Genomic DNA, 22251 nt, shown 5'->3' with positions numbered 1-22251 from the left:
CCGAATAGCATTAATATTCATTACTAATTATTCTGGCTTTAACTTCTTTTCTCTAGCACAGATCTTCCCTTTTCCTCCCTATTGCTATCTATAACAAAAGAGTAAAGAACTTTCTTCTAACATCTTTATCCGGTATTCCTAAAATGTACAACTTTAAAAACCATGTTTTAATAGAGTATTACAGACATTTCCTACAGTTTATCTATCAAGTTGCTATGTTATGCAGAACGTCTAAGAAAAATACTAGTCAGGGTATGGAAGTAAACAATGACATTCTGTAGAACCGGAGTGCAATTTTTTTTTTAATGTCATATGATATGGTGTTACTTTTACCAATATATCAGATTATGAGAGTACAGATGATTATAATTGTGAATCCGCTTGTTCTCTCCCCGTTTTTTTGGGGGGGTGGGAGGGGTATTAGGGACTTTTATTATCTCATACAGTATATTCCATTATGTTGTGACGGTAACTACAATGGATTGACTACCATGACATAAATAGGTAATCCTTGGACACAAATTAGTAGTGACCAAATTGCTGCAATGTCTAATGCCTACCTTAGTAACCTCAGGTATAAAGGGGTTTTACGGGCATTCTGAGTGAGAAAGCTTCTTGAGACGTGGCATTTGAAAGAAGTACAGTACTTAGACTTGTGATAGTTTGTCACATTTATTGACAGAATGTCAATGTAAGTTTGTCAAAAGAAAGATGCCCTTGTCAACCTTCAGTTTGTCAGATAAAAGATGGCTTCAAGTAAAGGAGATCAATGCTTTTACTTCATCAACTCAATATGATTTATGGTGTGATTTTTAATTAGCACCTACAGAGTGTGTAACAGCACAGTACAACTATCTGAGAACAACATAGGCGTTAAAATTTTTTGCATGTAGATTTGTATGCATCTAAAACCATTTTTTTTTTAGGCAATACATTAACAATTGTTGAATGAATGAAATAGCCAACATGCCATTTAAAGCCAGCAAAACATGCAGCAAGGCACAACGTTTTATTTATATTTCCAGGATGGAAGTAGGGGATCTCTCGGGCGGAACTGTGTTAATTACAGCTCCGGGACCCCCTGCTTCCTGTGATACTTACCTCCGTAGGGGGTGCCAGTATTTGCAGCCAGGGAATGGAATGGTGGCGATTAAATGTCCCGCATCACAAGGGCCAGTAGGAAGCTGTGATGTCATCCCATGCGGCTGGCTTCCTATCGCCCCGGTGTGACTGGAGGCTTTAAACTGAAGACAGATACCGGCACCCCCTACGGTGGTATCTCTGGAGGCAGGGGGTCTTCAGAGCGGAAATTGACACAGTTCAGCTCCAAAGACCCCCTTCTTCAATCCTGTAATGAAAAAAAAAATACACAATAAAATCGTGCATTGCTACATGGTTTGCTGCTTTAAACAGCACTATTCTCTAAGGCCAAGTCCATACAGCTTTCGCCCGTGCAGAGGCGGGCAAGTCCGTAACATCACCTGCGTGAAGCAGGTGCCTTTTTCAGACATACTAGACACACCATCAGGGGTGTGTCTAGGGGCATGTCAGTGAGTCATGGAGCCGATTCGCCCTCATTTGGCAAACCGCTCACGTGACCTGCCCGTCATGCTGAGAAATCCGTTTCAACCAATTCCTCGCACAACGCGCGCCTCCCCTTGCTGTCGCACGCACGCGCCCGTGCGGTCTATGAGCGCGATCAATGACTTAAGACAATGTGATCGCTCCACACGCTGATGCCTCCGCACGGTCGCGGCAGCATGGACTTAGCCTAAAACAAACATGTAAAGGATGGATATATGTTTTTCACATATTTATTCTTATGCCCCCTCTCATACTACATTGCATTTGTTTACATCCATAATTTTGTCTCTATTTTATAAAGAACAAAATCTGTAAAGAAATATCCTGTGATATTTGTATCTAGCTCTACACTTGATAGATTGCTGTGTGAAGTCTTCAACCGGACCTGGTTTAGCGGGTTTACTTGGCCACTTGTTGATGGTTATGAACAGGGCTTTATAGGATGCAGTATTACAAAATGTGCTACTTGCCGGACACTGGGAACAAGACCTTGCAATTTAGACAATGTGCTAAGGCAATTTTGGAGCACAATTGACACAAATACGTAATTTTTATTGTATGACTGTACACATCAATGTGACTACCTCTTTGCTCCAGTTGTGGGTCCATGGGCTTCTGCTTGCATTTTGGGTCACATCAGAAAGGGGCGATTGGGAGGAGTTACACGATACACAGATTATATACACCTTGTGGGTCACTTTCCCCCTTCAATCTGCCTCAAATCTGTATACAGACGTAGCAAGACTTACTGTCTCCAGAACCGCAGTCGAAGCTGAAAAGTCTGCGGCGCTAGAGCCCGGATTCCGCCACGATTAAACTGCGGGGGCATGGGGAGGGTTGTGGCCCACCCAAAGAGTTAATCCTCCAGTGCCGTGACCACGGGTGGCAGCAAAGAGACAATAAGTTTGCTACATCTGTAGCTTTCTGACTTCTCGCAATCTTCCCCACAAGTAAGAAACCGGTTCTTACATTTGATTCATCCATGCTCAATAAACTAGTACAACGCACCATTCTCTGCTCCAAAACGGTCTTAAGACATCAGCCCTTTGCAGCGGTTATCTCAGACTACTGGCAAGTACCAGCAATCCGATCTCTGTAACGTATTGCTACATATATGGTTATTCAGCGCTTACATCAAGCATGGCTGTTATAAGGAATGTTTGTCACTTCGCTTACAAACTATTATAAATAATTACACATGTTTAATATTAAATGCGAGTCCACTTAAAGTAAATGAAGGCAAATTAAAGGATTGCTGACAAGAAGAAGAAAAGGGAAAAAAAAAAGCTACTTACGTGAAAAAGGGCATAAGCTGTGTAAGGGCTTCTTTTTTAGGGTTGGCAGCAAAATCTGGCACTGTCTGAATGACTTTATTCATTACATTTCTTAAGTAACTCTGCAGTTGTTTCCGTCGTTCCTCTACAAACTTTGCATCCTGAGAAAACAAAAACACGCGCATATGAAGTCTTGTTTCAAAAGTCCCCCGTGGAAGTGTTCTTCCCTCAACTACAGCAAAGAGTAATAGCATTTGAAAGAGAGAATGGAGAAGCAGAAAAGTTTGTTTCATTTGTTAATACGGTTACCATTCCAAATGGCATTAGTGCAGTGATTTGCAGATCACCCCTGCAATGAAGTGGCTATTTCATTAATATGGTCCCCTGCAGTACGTGTGGCTTCCACCGTGTTCTGTACCATACACTTGTACCGTACACCCTGCAAGTTGCATGTTAACAGAGGCTCTGCCTAAACAGTATAAAGCTGCAGTCTACATCGGTGCCCCTGTGGCCTGTCCCTCCACAGACAGCGTGTAGCCTGCACAGGCATCCCTGGAGCATAACCTCATCTCCCCATTAAATGTTCATACCAGTTGCACAAGAACAAAAGGAAGTTATCAAGTCAAGAAACCTAACCAACGGACTCCTGGCAGGTAGTGTGAAATGTACACTGGAACACAAGGCACATGGGGATGGGAATAACACAACATACAGCTAGCACTGGGCATCTAGGCACACTAAAACCGCGACAGCTAACCAAGTTAATAAAGTATATAAAAATATGGGCGGCAAAGGGAAAGCCTTTGGCACTGGCTGGGCTGTAGGTGGAGACCATTCCCCTCTTTTTTTTGTGGTCTTCCTTCTCTACTCTATCATATGTATACATTGGATGTATCGTGTGATGTATCTATGTTATCATTGTATTTTAGTGTTTTACCGCACGTTTTACCATTTCTTTTTTTTCCTGTATCTCATCAAAACAGCAAACAAATAAACAGTTATAAAAACAATTTGCATCAGAAAATATGGGCAGCAATAAACAGTATCTACATAAATGATAACCACAGAACAGTACCGTAAGAGAGAAAATTCACAGCTATGAAAGTATTGTTCCTACAAGGTCACTGGCTGTATCCCAGCATTAACTTGAAATGAAAGCCTTTTGAGTGCTGTCGCGGAAATGTCTTGAGATTTATATATCCATCTTCTGTTGGTCTGCACAGATCAATACTAGGAATGCTCTAATGATGCAGCATTGCTACATTTCACCGTACACTGATGCCTGATATCGAAAAAGCCATAACAGCAGAATACTACAGAATACAACAAAAAAACAAAGTCAACCTAAACCAAGGTATACTTTTTAAGCTAGTACTTGTTCTTTACAACTATGAAGTAGAGAATGAAGAAGAAAAAAGCGCTAACACTTAATTCATATATTACACGTTGGATAATAGCGTGATAAAGTGAACAAGTCCTTGTGTATAAGTGTCCTGTGTTTGAAAAAAAAAATGTCTTGCATACAGATAATGTCTGTCAAAAGTCCAGTTTCTGGTGGAAATCGTATATTTCCATACACTTTAGTCTCCTGAGGGAGGCAAAAGCGAAACGCGTTGGGTTGATCTGCAGAGGCCCCCGTAGGTGATTGGCGAATTGCAAATCGACAGAAGGGGGGGACGAAACTACCTGCTCAGCCCATCTACGAATGCTATCCACATAGGACCGAGTGGAAAGGGAAGCAGAGTGAGTACACTACTCCGTTGAAATATGGCAGACACCCTCAACATATAGAAGACGGTAGAGGAAACCGATACCCTTCCGAGTTCCACGCAAGACTCTGGTAACGTATTTGACCAGAGGGAAGACACCGGAAATACATACCTTGCTGGAAAGCCTTGTATTCGATATGCGCAAAACTCAAGATAGGAGTTTGAGTGCGCAACATTCACTTTTTTTTATCCGTAACTGTTTTAATAAAATTGTATTACACTATGGCATTCTCTATCGGTTTATAAACCAGTCACATAACGTGGGTAAGAATACTTAAAGAAAAGCTGCCTCTCTCAGATGACAAGTTTCCCACATACACTGGATGCCCGTAGACACAACATTCTTCCAATCCATAAGCACAGTAAGTTTATATTGTGGGATTATACTATTATAGTGTTACACCACTATTTCTTTTCTGTTTTTTCTCTTTTCGTTTCTTATATTTTCCCACTTGGTCTACGCGCCAGTGGGCGTCTGTCTACCTTTTGCCATGAAGTAGGGAATAACTGTGGGAGTCTAGAAACACACACGTCGCACTCCCTGTTTGTTTATTTTTGTAGGTTCTGGCATTTAAATAAAATACAAATAAAGTGTGCCACCTGCAGGGCTACTGCTCAATAAGTGGTAGCTAGATAAAAGCCACCCGTATTTACAGAAGTCTACCAAGATTTCTTGCTGCCGATTGGACCAAGAAGCCTTTCTATTTATAGTTCTGTCACCATTACGTGGACGTCTCTACTTCTAGTTTAACCAGATGGCGATGGGACACCAGTGGTCAAAGAACAATATTTTAATGTCTCAGACCCAGACCCAATAAGTAACTGGAAATAGAGTGCCATTAATGGAGTTCCACCTATCCTGCCAAAGCAGAAGAAATGGAGACTTACTGTACAAAAAAAAGGATTTATCTTTGCCTTGAACAAAGAGTTAATGTTTGCAGTACCAATGCATTTTCATTGACGGTGTGTTTATATTATGATGCAGCTTCCATTCCATGTTTCACGTTTCGTTATTGCGATCTTTCTTTTTTTTTTGTGTGTCTTTCATGCTTTCTAAGGCAATGAATGGCAGCCAGTTTAATCTACCCATGGGAATCAATTTTTGGTGCCAGGTACATCTGGAACGGAGAATGACACAAGATACTGAAAACAGGATCCAAAGAGAGTGTGAGCAGCAGTGTTAAAGAACACCAACAAGAAAAACAAATCCCTGAAGCAGAAGTCGTGTGGTATATGTTTATTTGCCTACCATGATCAGCATTTATTTATAACATATCAACATATTCCGTAGGGCAGTACAACAGGATTGGGAGGGAGAAAAACAATAAGATATACAATAACGTACATTGGAACGGTTGTTGCCCTGTCGGTGTGATGACAAAGCAATCACCGCACTAAGCATCCCTAAAGTAGCAACAGAAGGAAGTATTTTCTCTTGTATGTAGCAAGCAGGACTGATTGGGTTCCTCCATACTTACAAGAGTTTGCTGTAGATATGAACACAGCACAAGTAGTTGGTAATTGGTATAGTATATCTGAACCACTGACAGAGCAGTCAGTGTATGGGTTAATCCCCAGGGGTTCAAAAAATCCAGTCATCAAAAACCTCTCCCCGCCCCCCCCCCCCCAGGGTCAGGTTTTCAGGATATCCCTGCTTCAGCAGAGTTGGCTCAATCAGTAGCTCGGTCTTCGACTGTGCCAGATTGAGCCACTTGTGCTGAAGCAGGGATATCCTGAAAATCTGACCTGTTGGGGGGTCTTGAGGACTGGCGTTGAGAACCCCTAGATTAATCAATAAGCAGTCTACAGTATATCAGAACACTAAATTAGACAAAGCATTCTCCATGATGACTTTTAGAGAACTTAAATATTACAGCACTATTTTGTTTTATTTGATATATATATAGCGCTACAGTATATTGTTTATATTCCCAGCTAGCAAAACGCCTTCGTTCGGGACATTTACAGACATCATTAACAGCTGTTGCTAGGAGGCAACACTCATGAGTTTAAGAACAATTAGCAAGGGCCTTAAAGAGGCAATCCAAGCCATCCTTTTTGTATTTGTTTTCTTCTTTTGTTTAATACAGGTTTGAAGCAGGGGGTCTCTGGAGCTGAACCCTGTTAATTTCAGCTCCGGGACCCCCTGCTTCCAGAGATACGCACCTCCATAGGGGGCGCCGGTATCTCCTGCAGTTATCCGCTTCCTCGTCACATGGGCCAATAGGAACCTGATGATGTCACAGCTTCCTATTGGCCCACAGGGCTCGGGAGCTTTGAAATGCAGCCATATAGTGAACCCTGGAGTGGCTACCGGCACCCCCATTGGAGGCCTGTATCTCAAGAAGCAGGGGGTCCCCCCAGAGCTGAAATTAATGGGGTTCAGCTCCAGCGAAATCCCTGCTTCAAACCTGTATTAAAAAATTAGAAAAAATATGGCTTGGATTGCCTCTGTGTAAATGAATACAAAGAAATGACTTGATATCAGATTATTTTACCAAGCTCTGTAAATGCACAGATAATTAAAAAAGGCCGATTACTCATTGTTGTCACAGAGTTTCTCACAGAAGCTGTTGTGTATGATGTGATGCTGTGTGACACAGTTGCTCCTGTTGAGAAAATAAGGCTGATACAGAGGAGAAGGTTTGGCACATCATGCCCTTTTCATGCACTACAATTCCCACAACTTCCCACATAAAAGGAATGTAATCTGTTTTTTTCTGGATGGGGCCCTCGGGCTTTGCAGCTTTAGTAAAATAGATTCAGCCTTGAATACATGATTTTTAGCTGACGCCATGCCAATTGGAGCTCTCATTTTAAAATCAAAACACTAAAGTTTTTAATACAACGCACACCATTTTATGGAAGGAAATTGAGATGATGAGATTACAATATACTGTAGTAGGTTAAGCAATGCAGTCAGCAGTTAAGTACAGTATTTAGTTATTACTTGTTTTAGCTGTATAATAGATTTATACATGCTAGGTTTCATCATGTGTATTTTAATCTATAACAGGAGTGGCCAACTCCAATCCTGAAGGGCCATCAACAGCTCAGGTTTCAGGATATCCCTGCTACAGCACAGGTGCCTCGATATTTTTTTAGTTCATTAAGATACAGTAATTACAGCACTGAAATTTAACATGCCAAACTGTTATTAGGTATGGCTTAGATGTACCAAGTTTAACATTTAGATCTGAGCAGCTACGTTGTGACACAGAGAGGTATTAGTGGACAACAAGCAAATCACGTATATAGCAGTTTGGGGGACAGAGAGTTGGGGTTACTACATTCTGGTAGCTACTGTACATTTTGAACAAGGGAAGAAACAACACTTGCAATAAATGAAAATATCCACTGTGAAACAGCACCTGCCTGGAGCAGACACATTGTTGATGGGAAGTTAGCACATTCAGTCACTTCTCTACAACATCTTAACAGAGCCGAGATGGTGACCTTTCCATCTTTCTTGCTCTTCCCTCAGTGCATCGGCCGCCTTCAGCGACCTGTTACTAATCCCAAATCATAAAAAGTCAAAGCCGTCTCAGAATTCAGGATGTTCTGCAGTTCCAAACAGCTCAAGATGGGACAGTCGCTCTAAATTCAAAAAGCTGGAAACTAATTTGATGAGACTTCTCTACTTAAACACTCAAGCATACACAACAGTGAAATACACAACCATTATAGAATCATAGTCTTCTCCATATATACCTCTTACCCATCATACTGCCTCTAATGTGATTATAATACATGTCCACCGAAATGGCATACATACATCTAATCTGAAACAGAGAGATATCTATTCAGGAAATATATTTTTGAATCTGCGTAAGACTAGAGTAGCATACTCTCTAATAATTCTTTTGACCTTTACTTTTTTTGTTGTTGTTGCTACAGACATATCTACTTAATTCGTCAATCTTTTATAAATTTCCAGAGATTTGCAGGAAAATTACAAACTCACCATCATGGAACAGCAAAATGATCACCGATCTTTGCTTTCTTGAAATGGGTGTTGCTTTTGGGGATGTTTGCATTTGATTGAAAATGCCCTCCAAATGGTGCTTGGGATTCTGCTCGTCTTGCACTTAATAGCGTTGGAATTTACCAAAGTGACATCCAATGGAGAGGGAATGAAAGGTGATCTATGAAAAAGCCCAATATGGCAAAAACTCATTGTGTTTTGAATGGAGTGTTGTCTAAAATATAATGTATTGGCTACGAAAATGCATTGTTGACCCCAACCAGCAAACCAAACGGGTTAATTTGCAAGATCTAATTATTTTTTAAAGAACAATCAAGCGTTGTTTCTAACTGCAATCTCAGCTGTAACAAGAGGGTGGTAAATGAGAACGGTGCTCAGGGCATTATATAAATGGAGTTTTACAAAGTCCCATGGTTATTTGATAGATTGCCTGCAGAACTGGACAACAAAAATAAATACGTTGTTTGGGGTTCTCCATCATGTGTCACTATGACTTAAATAGCCTTAGGGTTTAGCATTCCCTTGCTGCCAATATATGTATACTGGTATATTTGTCTGCAATATATTTAACAAACATAAATGGTAAAATGTTTAATATTTTATTAACTCTTCTGCTATCTGCTTCTGGTATCTCGAACAATCTCAATGGTACCTCATTTCAGTTCATATAGAATAGCAAACTTTCACGTTGATGGGCCGTAACAGTGGTTGTCTACAGTACATGTTCAAGTACTAAAATATCTGCATTTAAATATACAAGTTCCCTTAGTTATCAATACTCAATATCAATACTCAGAATTTACAGGTGTAGTCCCTTCCAGGGCCAAAATGAACCAGCTGCAGCGACAGGTCTAAAGGGTTGAATGAAACGCCTTAAAAACATACGTTTGCTTTAATGATTGTCAATGACATTGTTAATTTGTTTACAAATTGTTCTGTGTAAACCAAGTGTAACTCTTGTTTTAAGTTTGTATTCTCAGAGTTCTGGGTTTTTTTAGATTATGGATTTAAGGTCTTAATATAAATAAATGAATTACCCCATGGCTTCCAGAAAGGGGCCAAGAAGTTAAAACGCACATTTAGTAATTAGTGTTATTCCATAAGACACCTGGTGCTGGAAGGCACACCTTACAGCCCTTTAAGTGCCTATTGTTGTTATTGATGTGTTCAACACGTAGCCAAACACCCGTAAACGAAGAAACCGGCAAAAATAATTTATATGCGCTCAGTTATAATGATACTCTTCATGGTTCAGGTTTCAATAAATTGAGTTGGACTACCTTTCATATATCTTTGTATGGAAGCCGTCACCCAGATAAGCACAGCACTTCTTTGTGTAAGTACCAGAACACTAAATAAGCATACACTTATTTGGAATTCTTTGGTTTAGCTGTCAGGGTCCCCAATCAAACACAGAATGACAAGTAACAAATCTGGATGGGAGCCTGGTCTGTAAAACTGCCAAAACTGCTTTGCAGCCACTTAATGAGATCCAACAGCTTGTGAAACCACTGTTTTTCAGCTCTTGCATCCCACCATAATACTGTTGTCATAAATGTATAAAACAGCTAATACAGTACATTGCGAATTATCTCCCTCTTTAAAAAAAAAAAAAAAAAAGAACAATCAAGTTTATTAGTCTGATTAGGTTTGTTTCAGCCATTCTATACATCTTCTTTCAATGCATGAAAGCTGCTTAAAGGAAGAAGCTTCCCAGAGGATGTAACACATTATAGCTATACATTATTTTACATACAAACAAAACATTATGCCAGGGATAAAAATAATAAAATACATATATCAGCTATCATGGATTAAGCTGAATATTACACTGACAATATGTCTTTATGTCAACAACCCCCTCTTCCCCCCAGACACACAGAACAAGAGAATTAAAAGAGAATACACATTTATGAGCTTTAAAATGAGATAAGAAAAGGTTGTGTAATGGATTATAAACCTGTTCACTAACCAATTTGGGGGCTGATTGATGACAATAGGGAGTTTCGGCCAAACAAACCCAACCTGATGGGCGTTTTAGCACACACAGAATTAGCTTCTTAATATTAGTTTTGTTTTGTCAGAAAGGCTACAGGTTGTCACGTACACTAGAGTTTCTAGTTAATGTGCAGTTGGGGCTGCTTTTACACATACAAATCACTCAATTTCTAAATGTACACTGAGTTTGGGATCTTGCTGCGCTTGAGACAACAAGATGCTTCATGGGTAAGACCACAGAAATAATAAACATTGGATCAGGACCATTTAGTCGCCAAGTCTGTCCAATTTACCGGAGACCACGCTCAGTTATCGAAAACCGCACTCAGACCCCGTTTTCAGTATTTCCCAATTGACCGTTAATACACCAAGCTCTTCTCATTAGACAGCCTGCTGGTGTAAAGTAAAAACACATCTCCACTTCAGGGGCCACAGCAATACTTTACAATCAATACAAGAAGAACTAAACTTATACTGTATATAGAAAATTTGAGAAAACTCGGGACAGGGAAAGCCAGGAGGCGGAAATGAGTCTTGCACCCTGCCCAAAACAATGGTCAAGTTGGTATGCACCTGACCTCTACTGGGAGCGCGTTCCAAACCTCTGTAGTCGAATACGAGAAGGCCCGAAAAATACGGCCCCTTAGTTGCTCTTTAAGAAAATAAAAAAAATAACAGGAATGGCAGTACAGAGCGGCAACAATGAGGATGAGCTGGAGAGCAAAGAAGCCTACAAAAAAATCATTATAGGTACTTGAAGTAAAAAACGGAGGAACGCGAAGGTCCCTCTAACGCGTTACGCGCTGGGAACTGCTTTCTCAAAGGTGCTCTTTAAGGGCTGCACAGGGTCAGCTCTGTCCAAGCCCCTGTTTGATTGTTGCATTATTTTCTATTTAGAAACAATTCCTTCCATAAAGTTTTGCATTTAGCGAGACAAATGCGCAGCACTTCACATTTACTCTGTACCGGTTTCTTTTTCTTTAATATAACTTTTTAAAATCTAAATAATTTATTGAAGGGTGATGGTTAAAAATAAAAAAATAAATAAAAAAAATAAAGGATTTCTCGTCTACGTATAAAAAAATCAAAACCGTAAGCGAATATACTATGCCTTTTATATTTAGTATGTGCATGCATCCGCTCTCTGTTTGGAACCATGAATATCCTACATTTACAATTAAAAACCTTTTCCTTTGGGCACAAATGCCCTGGTTGTCAGGTAGGTCACAGAAAACAATGGTACTGATGGGGTTGGATGTGCCAACAGGCTAACCTGGTAGGAGCTATTCTATACTCCATAACACAGTAATATGCATCCCTCGTCGTGAATACAATTGGGCGATCATTTTTAGAACGTCTAACTCAAGATGCTTAGACAATTGCGCTGAATGCATAAGTAGCTGTTCTCTCCAGTTTATTCTTCCACACAATAAAAGAGTCCTTTAGCTTGCATACACATCATTCAAATCAACCTGTATTCTAATTGAACAATGTGGATACTTTCAATATGTGAGTACACTGCATCAAAAATTGATTGTTTTGTAAATTATATTGATAAACAAAGGTTTTTTTTGTTTGTTTGTTTTTCGCATGGATGTCTGATTTTTGGGGGTAGCCCAATAAGTGTGATTGAAAGCTCCATCTCCCATACAACACCAAACATTCATCGGATTTCAGCTAAAGATCATTTTTAGGGGGTTTTATTGCAAGAATGGAGAATTTTGTTTTGTCTTAACGGGCCTTTTTTTTACTTAAGTATTTCATGAGCTAGAAGATAGTTCTCATTACACATTACATGTAATTGCTAATTGCAAATGGAAAATTTGCTTTTTCCCCCCACCACTTTAAAGCTCTCAAAGGAAACATCAATGGGCAATGAAATCATATTAGTGCAATTTAATGGCATGCAAACATTACTAAATAGTTGTATTCATGCATGACTATAATAGGATGCCTTTAGTGATGAGATTTGCTTGTATGACCTGTCCTACAAGATAATATAAAACAGATTACAATCGAAAAATGGAGCCAACAAAACCAGAAAATATGAACAAGGATTTAATACATTTTATTTGATTTCTTCAGTCACGACACCAAACAATATGCTGTAGTGCAGTAGGTTCTCAACGTCAGTCCTCAAGGCCTACCCCCCCCCCAAACAGGTCAGGTTTTCAGGATATCCCTGCTTCAGCACAATCAGTCCGTGCTTTGGCTGCGAACAAAATGTCGCCGGGACCAAATCACCGCAATATCCGTCGTGTGCACTCTCGCACCCGACCGCACGCCCACTCCTACAAACCAGATCTGATAAGTGCAGGTCTAAATGTCCCGCGCGGGACCGCTACACTGCCTAGACCTGCTGCTCCGACACGCCATCTTTTAAACATGCATTTATCAGACCTGGCTGGCCCAGCAGCTAGCTGCCCTGCGGCGATTTGTCCTGGTGGCGGAAATCCAGCAGCGTTTTGGTCGCACCCAAACGTTCTCTGTATATGGGGGGTGGGGGAGAATGTTGCCGCCCCAAGCCGGGCCTAACGGGACACCTACCACTGGGTGCCAGTCTGTTAAGGAGAATGGTCTGCAAGGCGTCTGCCAACACCTCGGCTCTTTCCCACTTTAAACGTTTGTAACTGTGAATTGTGACGTTGTCAACTTCACTTTGTGTCCAGGACATACTTGAAAACGAGGTGACTCAATGCATTTTCTTCCTGGTAAAATATTTGATACATAAATAGAATAAGGTGTCCGACCTAGGGAATAGCACTGCTCAGTAACGATGTATTTTTATCACTCAAATTAGATGGCCTGTCTCCCGCATGCTCACTGATACTGTGCACTTTCAAGAAGGAAGAACATCCAAAATGTCTCGTACACCGTCCAAGTATGATCAAACCGCAACGGTGCCTGAACATGAAATGAGACTCAAGAGATTTATTTCAGACAGGACTGTCTACAGCGGAGGTTTTGAATGTTTAAAGCAGCAACACGGCTTTGCATCGAACAAAAACAAATATATATGTATACATTTTTTATTACATGATTGTAATAATGAACCCCGTTAATTTCAGCTCTGGGGATCCCCTTCTTCCAGAGATATGCACCTCGGTAGTGGTGCATCCCCCCTCCCATCTCCTGTCACGCGGTGACAGGGGGAAGCGGGGACCGGAGGGACATCCCAGCTCCCATCTCCTGTCACGCGGTGACAGGGGGAAGCGGGGACCGGAGGGACATCCCCGCTCCCATCTCCTGTCCCGCGGGGTGAATATGCGCTGATGTGGCGGTCATTTTTTTTTTCCGCGACCCCTCTACTAACGCGGTGGTCTCGGGATGGACCCCGAGGACCGCGTTATAACGGGGTTTACCTGTATTCTCTTGAAAAATGGTAATTTAGTTAAACCCTTGGCCAAAGCGTGATGAGCCTGCAAGCCACATCACGGCATGACCAAATGTGCAGGTCCTAACACTACCTGATTAAAATTCTCATTAACCTCTATATTAGGAGCGAGAATGATTATTAATATATATATATATATATATATATATATATATATATATATATATGTGGTATGTTTTGTGGCTTCTTGAGCTTGCTGGGATTCTGTGTGATTTTTTTTTTATTCATCAGATCTTTTTACTGTAGATGTTTCTTCCAAACTGAGGCAAAGTTAAAAGGGATCTTAATATATATGTTTTCCAGCTATGGAAGAAAACATTCTTATGAGTATTCTGGGAGAAAGAAGCTAGATACCTGGGTCATTGAAGGGCAATATTCTTAACAGCTTAGTTATAAAACATTTTCCCGAAAAATATTTGGGGGACTGGGAGGAATGAGCTCCGGGCGGGCTTGGGTTAAACTCTACTTTAAGTATTCATGCAACTATTCTTCTTTCGGTTTGAGCTGCTTTTTCCAGAAGAGGAGCGCGCCTGCACTCTGGGGTAACTGGAGTGTGCTTCCCCGTTTTTCTCTCACCTTCCTGATGTCCCCTTCCTCTTGTGTGGTGCCACGGTTGGCAGCAGGGGGGTTAACTCCCTTTTGCACCCTTCTCGTTAGCTGTCCAGGTTGGACATAACTCTCTCTTTTGCACCATGTGGTGCTCAGTGTTTATTTGTAATTTGTTAACATTGTTTTGCAAAAAAATAATAATTAAATAAAATTGACAAGTGGAGTGTTTGTCTGGTCTGGAGTTGGGTTATGTTACGTTTGCCCATCACTCACGTTATCACAGCCTGGGCAGTTGCCCACCAGCCTGGGCGCAGGGTGCTGAGTGCTAAAGGTGTAAGATTCCTGTGTTACGGTTAGACGTCACTGACCTGGAGTTTGGAAAAGTATCCCATGTCCTAGAGCTAGTCTGATATTTTGCTGCTTTGGCTCGTCTGACAAACAAGTCAAGGGATAAAAGGTCAAAAAAAGTTTCCGGTACTACGGCAGTAGACCATATACATTTATAATGATAAATGTATATTTGTAATATAGTAAAGCAATAAAAAATATATTTTGACTAAGTTATACAAGCCTCCAAATACAACTTAAAAATGAGCCATACTCCATCCATGTGATCTGAATAACTATCTATTGAAATATACCCTATTTGACTATTTAGTACACCATGTATGTAATAGAATCAATGGATATTATGTGAGTAAATGGAAGATATTTCACAATCCACAAACCTGCGAATCGCAAAATAGTCCTGCAGCAATATGGGTTAGCATTTTCTAAAAAATAATAATTATATACAGGATTAAAGTGGAAGGTCTCTGGAGTTAAACCCCATTCATTTCAGCTTTGGGGACCCCCTGCTTCCGGAGATAATTACCTCCGTACTGGTGCCGGTATCGCCTGCATTCAGAGAAACCGTGTATCTAATCTAATGGCGGCTTTAAATTTCCCACGTATTGCCGGCCAATAGAAAGCCACTATCGAGGTGCATATCTCTGGAAGAAGGGGATCCATGCTATTTTTCGTGTTTGCCTTAGAATCAGAAAGATGTTCAATTAACCCATCATATAGTTAATCCACCACATGGGATTCAATTGAGTGCTGCTTCTAAATCCCTATAATATTACATAATCTTTGTACAGTATTACCAATACTATACCGAATTGTTCTAATCAAAAATTTCTAAAACAATACTTTAAGTTAGAAATATATTAAATGTAGAATTAATGAACTTACAACATATTTGAAACGTATGTCCTTCGATAAAAAAATAAACAAAAAAAAAAAAGACCCCGTTAGGGGAATTGTATTGATTTGGTGGCATTTCATGAAGCTTGTTTTTTTTTTTTGCTGGAAATGTCTGTCAAGACAGCTACTGAGAGATTTAAGGTTATCTGCCTGCTTACAGGCTTGAATTTTCCTTTCGGATAAGTTGAACTGACACTTGTTTTACCTTTGCATGAAGTAAAAGCTGACACTGTGTGCTCATTTTGCCTGCCATTTCCCAGAATCCCTTTCTGCAATGGCAGCACTGTATGCCAAGAGATAATGGGGAAAAAGCAAGGTTACATACCTGCCTGAAACATGTGAAGCTAATGCCTGCAACATTACGCAGCTTTTTTTCAGCAGCACCTGGGTTAGATATAGATATTCTCACAACCCATTCCATAAAAGTGTAGCCGCTGCACAGCAACATGTATTTCACTAGAACCACCTTAACCAAGCAGTAACATTTCCTTCAGATTCAAATTCTATGTTTCCAAGTCTCCTAGAGTTATGGAGTTGATATCACCTTCAATACACAAGTGTGTAGAAGCCGTTGACATGTAAAGATGGTTTCTGAAGTTCCATCAGATATTAAAGGTGATACGCTTCATATCTATTATGCTGCAGCACAATTACGCAGATGAAATGCACCATCTTGATACAGGATAATCTGGTTTCATACATTTACTGCAGAGATTAACACCACCTAAATTTGGATAAATTTGATGTATCAAAAGTTTTCCTTCAATTACATATCATTATAATATCTCCAACACCTCCAATGACCGCTCCTCCAAGCATTCACTTGCACAAGTAGACTCAATTGAGAGCAAAGCCTCTTCATTCTACACTCCCATTCGCTCACTTCCATCTGCAGGTGAAAGGCTCCTAACAGTTCCCAGAATCTCCGTGAGTTCCTTTGGCGCCCGAGCTTTTAGCCACGCTGCTCCCACTCTCTGGAACAGTCTACCTCTTACAGTCCAAGAGGCCCCCTCTTTGGGAATCTAGAAAAACCGGGTCAAGACCAACCTGTTTACCAGGCGTTTAATTAATGAACCACAACCTAATGGCGCTATATAAATAAAGACATACAATACAATACAATACAACCTGCCCAGCATTTAAGAACTACAGTACCGTCCCATCCTGTATTGTATCTTTCATTTTGTTTGCTCTCTTTTATAACCTTAAATGTTTTCTTCTTTTTCCTTTTTTGTAACTGTGAAATGCGTGGAGTCCCATTGAGAAAAAAGCGCAATATAAAGTTATTATTATTTGTTACATTGATAATTATATTATTAAACATTGATGCAATATATTTTAAGGCAAAGTAAAAATGCCAGAACCTGCAACTTTTATAGGAGCAATCTCCAGTTTGCTCCATTTGTTGCATATGGCCTTCATTCATGGATCACTGCACTTTAAGGCTGTGATCATCCCAAAATCTGCCAGCAGCGCAAAAACAAATTGCTAGAATCATACCATCATGTAAACATACCATGCACAACAGCCGCACAGCGCCAAACTGCAAAGCAGCAGACCGGAGAAGAGACTTAGAAATGTGTTTTCTTGAGGTGACGGCAGCGTCAAGTGAGCGGTTCAGCCAATGAGGGCTGAACCGCTCGTGGTCACGCATCCGCCACCTCTGCTTCTCTCTTCTAATGTCTCCCCTGCAGATGCCGCTCGGTGGCAGTGTAAGGATGACGACACCGGATCACGCTATCGCCAAGCGGCATCTGGTATAATCGTAGGTTAATACTACGGAGTGGGGATGGCATTAGTTAGGATTTCCAAAGAAAAGTGAGAAGGGAAAACACAAAGGTTCCCATTCCCTGAACTGTGCTAAGCCTTGACAAATGTTAACTATTCAACTGAATGAGTCCGAAGGTGCATTGAAGCTTAGCATTGTTTAATACATCTGGACCAAAATGACAATAATAATGTTGTATAAATAGCAATTTCCCATTATTTCTTATGAAAAATGAGGTGGAGGCGGTCACAGCAATTGGAGTCCAGCCGAAGATATTTTCCGTTCCGATTTGTTTGTTTATTATCTTTATTATTTTTCCTTATGGGTTATATTATATATACCTTCTTCTATTTCAGTTCCATATGTGTTTTCTTCCAAATATCTTATTTTTGATCATGCTTTATATCACATTGTTCTTCTTGTTTTTAATAAAGTTTGTGTTACATGTGTTTTTATTATCACTTGTGTTTTATACTATTAGCTTCACGCAGACTCACTGAATGGGTTTCACTCAAAGACTGTCAGTTCATTAGTCTGATTGTGTTCTACAGGTCTCTGATTAAGAATATCCAATTACATTGAGTTTCCACCTATTTAAGGAGTCTGTGTGATAAGGGTTCTTTACTCTTTGATAAAGTCCCGGACAGGGACGAAACGCGTCAGAGTTCCCCTTCTGTGATGTACAGCATGTATTATTAAAGCTGATTTTATCTTCATTCATCCTTCGGCTGGACTCCAATTGCTGTGACCGCCTCCACCCCATTTTTCATTTGTACCTATTTTGGCTGGGCACGTAGGCTTTTCAACATTGAATTCCCAGGCTTAGAAGTGCTGGCATCATCCCCCTCATACGTGCAGTCGCGCCGGAGCGCAGTGAATGCAGAGACGCATCAGTTGCTCCTCCTCTCGGCAGGAAACGGCGTGGGCTGGTTTGCAATCAGCTGTTCTCCACAAGGAGAACGTGTCGGCGTTCTACTAATAATCAAGACGCCACCGCTACCCCCTCCGTTGAGGGAAGGACGCCAGGGAAAACGCTTCAGCTGGGCATTTGTGACCTCATCCCGTGGAATGGCTTACAGCGGGTGAAACAAGGATATTCCAGACACTGGGCAGCGTAAGGGCAGCAGCTGGCGGCTTCAGTGGTTCATGAGTGCGGTGTTCTTGGACACTTCATCTCTTGCACCTTGCCTCATCCTGCACAACGGGCCCCCCCACCCAGGGTGAGTTCTATTATATTATCCTGTAAATGACTTTACAACTATGCTTCAATGGTGAATTGTCATTCCTTTTTTAGTGGATTGTGGATCACACCCTAATTAACCCCTTCATGAACGTGACTTTGGCAGCATCAGTATTTTGGGTTCATTCCCTTACTTTTTGGTATCCCCATTATTTCTTAAACTTTTCCTTGATATATTATTTTATATAAATGTGCCCTTACAAAGAAGAATCATAATTCTCTATCCCTTCTTAAAGTACTTAGACATTTTTATCAATTTAACATACCACGACCAACTCGACTCCAAACCAGCTCACTTGTATGTTATTGGAGCAGATCAAAGTGGATTCTACTCTTAAATACCCCGAAAGATCATCATTTTTTTTTTTTTAATCGGTATTGGCCTAGATTTACAGATGGTCGATATTGCAGTGTTAAAAATGAGCATTATTAAATATTGGGATCGCAGCAACATTCCTGACATATTTACTGTACCAACAATTAGATATTCGTAAGTGGGCTGCGATATTCAATCTCATTTGTATACACAAAAAACACAGTAACTTGGTGTTAAATAGCGCTAGCTACACAAATAACTGGTAACTCCTAGAAATCTGCGTTAATCAGCGCAAGCGATGCAAGTGTGTGCGTGCGGAGGAAAGGGGGTGCGTTTTGAGGCCTAAGGCTACCACTGCATTACAAAGTCATACCTTGAGGCACCCTTAGGGAACATAAACACCCTTTGAAAAAAAGAAAAAAAAAACACAACAAGCATATCATCTATGTGTAAATTGAAAGCCTTTAGTAACCCAATTGGCCAACCAGTCATAGGCTAAAATATTATTAAATTTAACATTTAGTAAATATAGGCTATAGATTTTTATGGCTCCTTTGAGGTTTATATATTTCTTCAAACCTAGTTAATCAATATTGTGCACCATTATAACACAATAAACCTATATTAATATTCTAACATTGGATACTCAAGCCATTTTAGAACTTCGATCGGAATTACACAAACTGTAAAATATGTCACATAAAATAGGAATACAACAAACAAGCCAAGTACTTTTTTGCCTTAGGAAAAGATAAATATGGCTTTTAGGACGTGCTGTAAAATAACGTTTACAAAAAGTATCACAAATCATTTTACCTGAGGATAATTTGCACTATTCAAGTGACTAAAACAAATCTACCTCACTATTTTAAGGTTCTGAAGAATATAAAAGAGAAAGCGAACCGTACCATTTCCTTTAAGTCCCTCCATGGCAGCATCTAACTAATGCGAAGTTCCAACCCCTTCAGCCGAGAGTAGGACCGTTAATTACTGACCAGGGTATATCCGGGGGCATTCTCCTCCTCTAGTTCGTATTCAAATATCTATATGTATATATATTCGTATCCTAATCGGTCTTGATCACTGCTTGAAGCGGCTGTCTCTAACACTGGTTTCAGTCAAATGCAGGATATCCAGTGCACAGTGTGTGATGAATGTTTGAGGTGAGGAGAAGATGGCTGCTTTACCTATTTCCTCTGGAAACGCCCGAACGTTCTCTATCCAGGAAACAGCCGTAGCTCTGGAAGAGTGTGCTTCAAGTCGAAAAGCGATTTTTAAAACTTAATATGATAAACTCTGCGGATACATCCTGTAATCCGTTTAGAAATGGAAAAATCATGCTGAAGTCCCCTTCCGTTGACCTGCATGTAGGACAACAAACACTCCTAAAGGAACTGGTTCTATACAAGTAATGTTTTCCAGCTCTGACAATGTCCAGTTTGTTAAAAGTACTCTCCAATGGAATGGAAGGACTACAACAGAATGAAGTTCCTGATTTTCTATTAATGATGAGATGACCCTTGGCCTGTTCTACGAATGATTTTATCTTAATGAGACATTAGGCAGCTTGCAGGCTAGGCTTGCAGCTCACCTACTCATCTTGCCGATGTTATTGGCACCAAAAATACTACTTTAAAATTCCATAAGATCCAATGAAATATCTCCGTTAGGCTCAAATGGACTCTTCTTCAGTGATTCCTGGACCAAAGACAAATATGCAGGCACTGGGTGTCTGACTCTTGGTGTAATCTATAGATGGCCTTAAAACAGGAAATTAGATGCTCCTTATTTAAAGGAACTTGTAATAATAAACCCATGCCTTAAATCTGAACATTCAAGGATGCCAAGCTGAACCCTTTATCAAAGCCTTCTTGTGGAAAGTCAAAAACCAAAGGAATTTGGATCTGATGGAAAAGGTGTTCAGATGCTGAAAAGCCTCCCAAACTCATATCATTGTATTGATTATCTTCTCTGAAATACCTACTGTAGGTATAAAAAGGGCTTGCTGTTCCATCTCCATACTGTTAACTTTAGAAGTTTAGCATTGGAATGGAATACTGGACACAGACTGAGTAACTGTCTGGAGATAAAAAAAAAAAAAAAAAAGGTTCTTCGCCTGAATCACGAGATCGGCATACAGGTACCCGTGTCCTCTTTGACCAATTATTATTACCTCTGTATCTTCTGAAGAAACTCTGGATAAATTTAGTTAAACCCCACAAAATTGAATAAGCCTTTAGAACTTCAGGAGTACTGCTTCTTCTTCTGGCCCCCTGTTGAGTCATGGGTCTGAATCCAGAGAACAGGTGTGGTTAAAAACAAGATCTGCCACCCAGGATGATAAGCCCTCACTTCCTGGAATACTCTTCTACTGTAGCTGACCTCCTACAATAGATGTTCTTTGCTTTTTTTTTCCTGAGACAAAAAGCTACAAGTACCCTGCAGACATCTTAGAAACGATCAAATCCTGGTCTTCTCCAAATAAAAGTTCTCAATGGCACAGGACTCTTAATAAATGGAGTTTCAAAGAAGGATCGCCAGACCAAAGTTTAAGCCAAAGATCTTCGTGCGGTCACCAACAATGCAGCAGATCGTGATCACAACCTAATTACAGTACTTACATAGGGACATCATCTACTAAATGCTTAAAAAGAAAAGCACAGAGAACCCACTGTCTACGAGTCATGCGGTAGAGACCTATATCAAACTTACACTTGCGGAGCGTAACAAATTGAAACAGAAAAAGAAGACCACGTATTGGCCTGGGCGGACCAACATCTCCACACAAGAGCGACAGGCCCTCAGTAACCTGGGATAGAACCAAGCGACAATAATCAAACCGGTCGACAAAGGAAGAGTCTTAGTGGTGATGGATAACTAGAAAAATAGATCAGCGATCCTGACAACTGACCAACCAAGAGAACCATCTCCCACTTGCCCAGGACCCCACATCACGTAAAGGGCTGGTAATCCAGGCAATCCTGACGAGGACAGAAACACATGGCCTGATCCCTAAACAGCTATGAGGGAGAGAGGTAGAGAGGGGGAGAGGGCGAGAAGAGAGAGCTAGGTTGGTATAGTGTTTCTCTAAACAATTCTGAAGTGATATTTGATGAAGAAAAAAGTTTG

At 40.5% G+C, this 22251-nt stretch overlaps 1 protein-coding gene across 8 annotated transcripts in view; it reads right to left on the bottom strand.

Moving 5' to 3' along the window:
- Window positions 1–22251, bottom strand: part of SNX29 (sorting nexin 29) — a 287808-nt gene that overhangs the window by 43267 nt on the left and 222290 nt on the right. For 6 of the 8 annotated variants that reach the window (XR_012787430.1, XR_012787431.1, XM_075566130.1 and 3 more), the window contains one exon: window positions 2880–3019. The exons of 1 other annotated variant lie outside the window; for it this stretch is intronic. Coding sequence is in view for 5 of the 7 variants with exons in the window: in XM_075566130.1 (XP_075422245.1) it covers window positions 2880–3019 (140 nt within the window). In the remaining 2 variants the exon portion in view is untranslated. Of the gene's footprint in view, window positions 1–404; window positions 1349–2879; window positions 3020–22251 lie in introns of those variants that run through there. One more of the 8 variants, XM_075566132.1, reaches the window with a different exon arrangement.

The sequence above is a fragment of the Ascaphus truei genome, chromosome 11, assembly GCF_040206685.1.
Source record: "Ascaphus truei isolate aAscTru1 chromosome 11, aAscTru1.hap1, whole genome shotgun sequence".
Taxonomy (NCBI): domain Eukaryota; kingdom Metazoa; phylum Chordata; class Amphibia; order Anura; family Ascaphidae; genus Ascaphus; species Ascaphus truei.
This window is presented reverse-complemented; position numbering and strand designations above follow the sequence as displayed.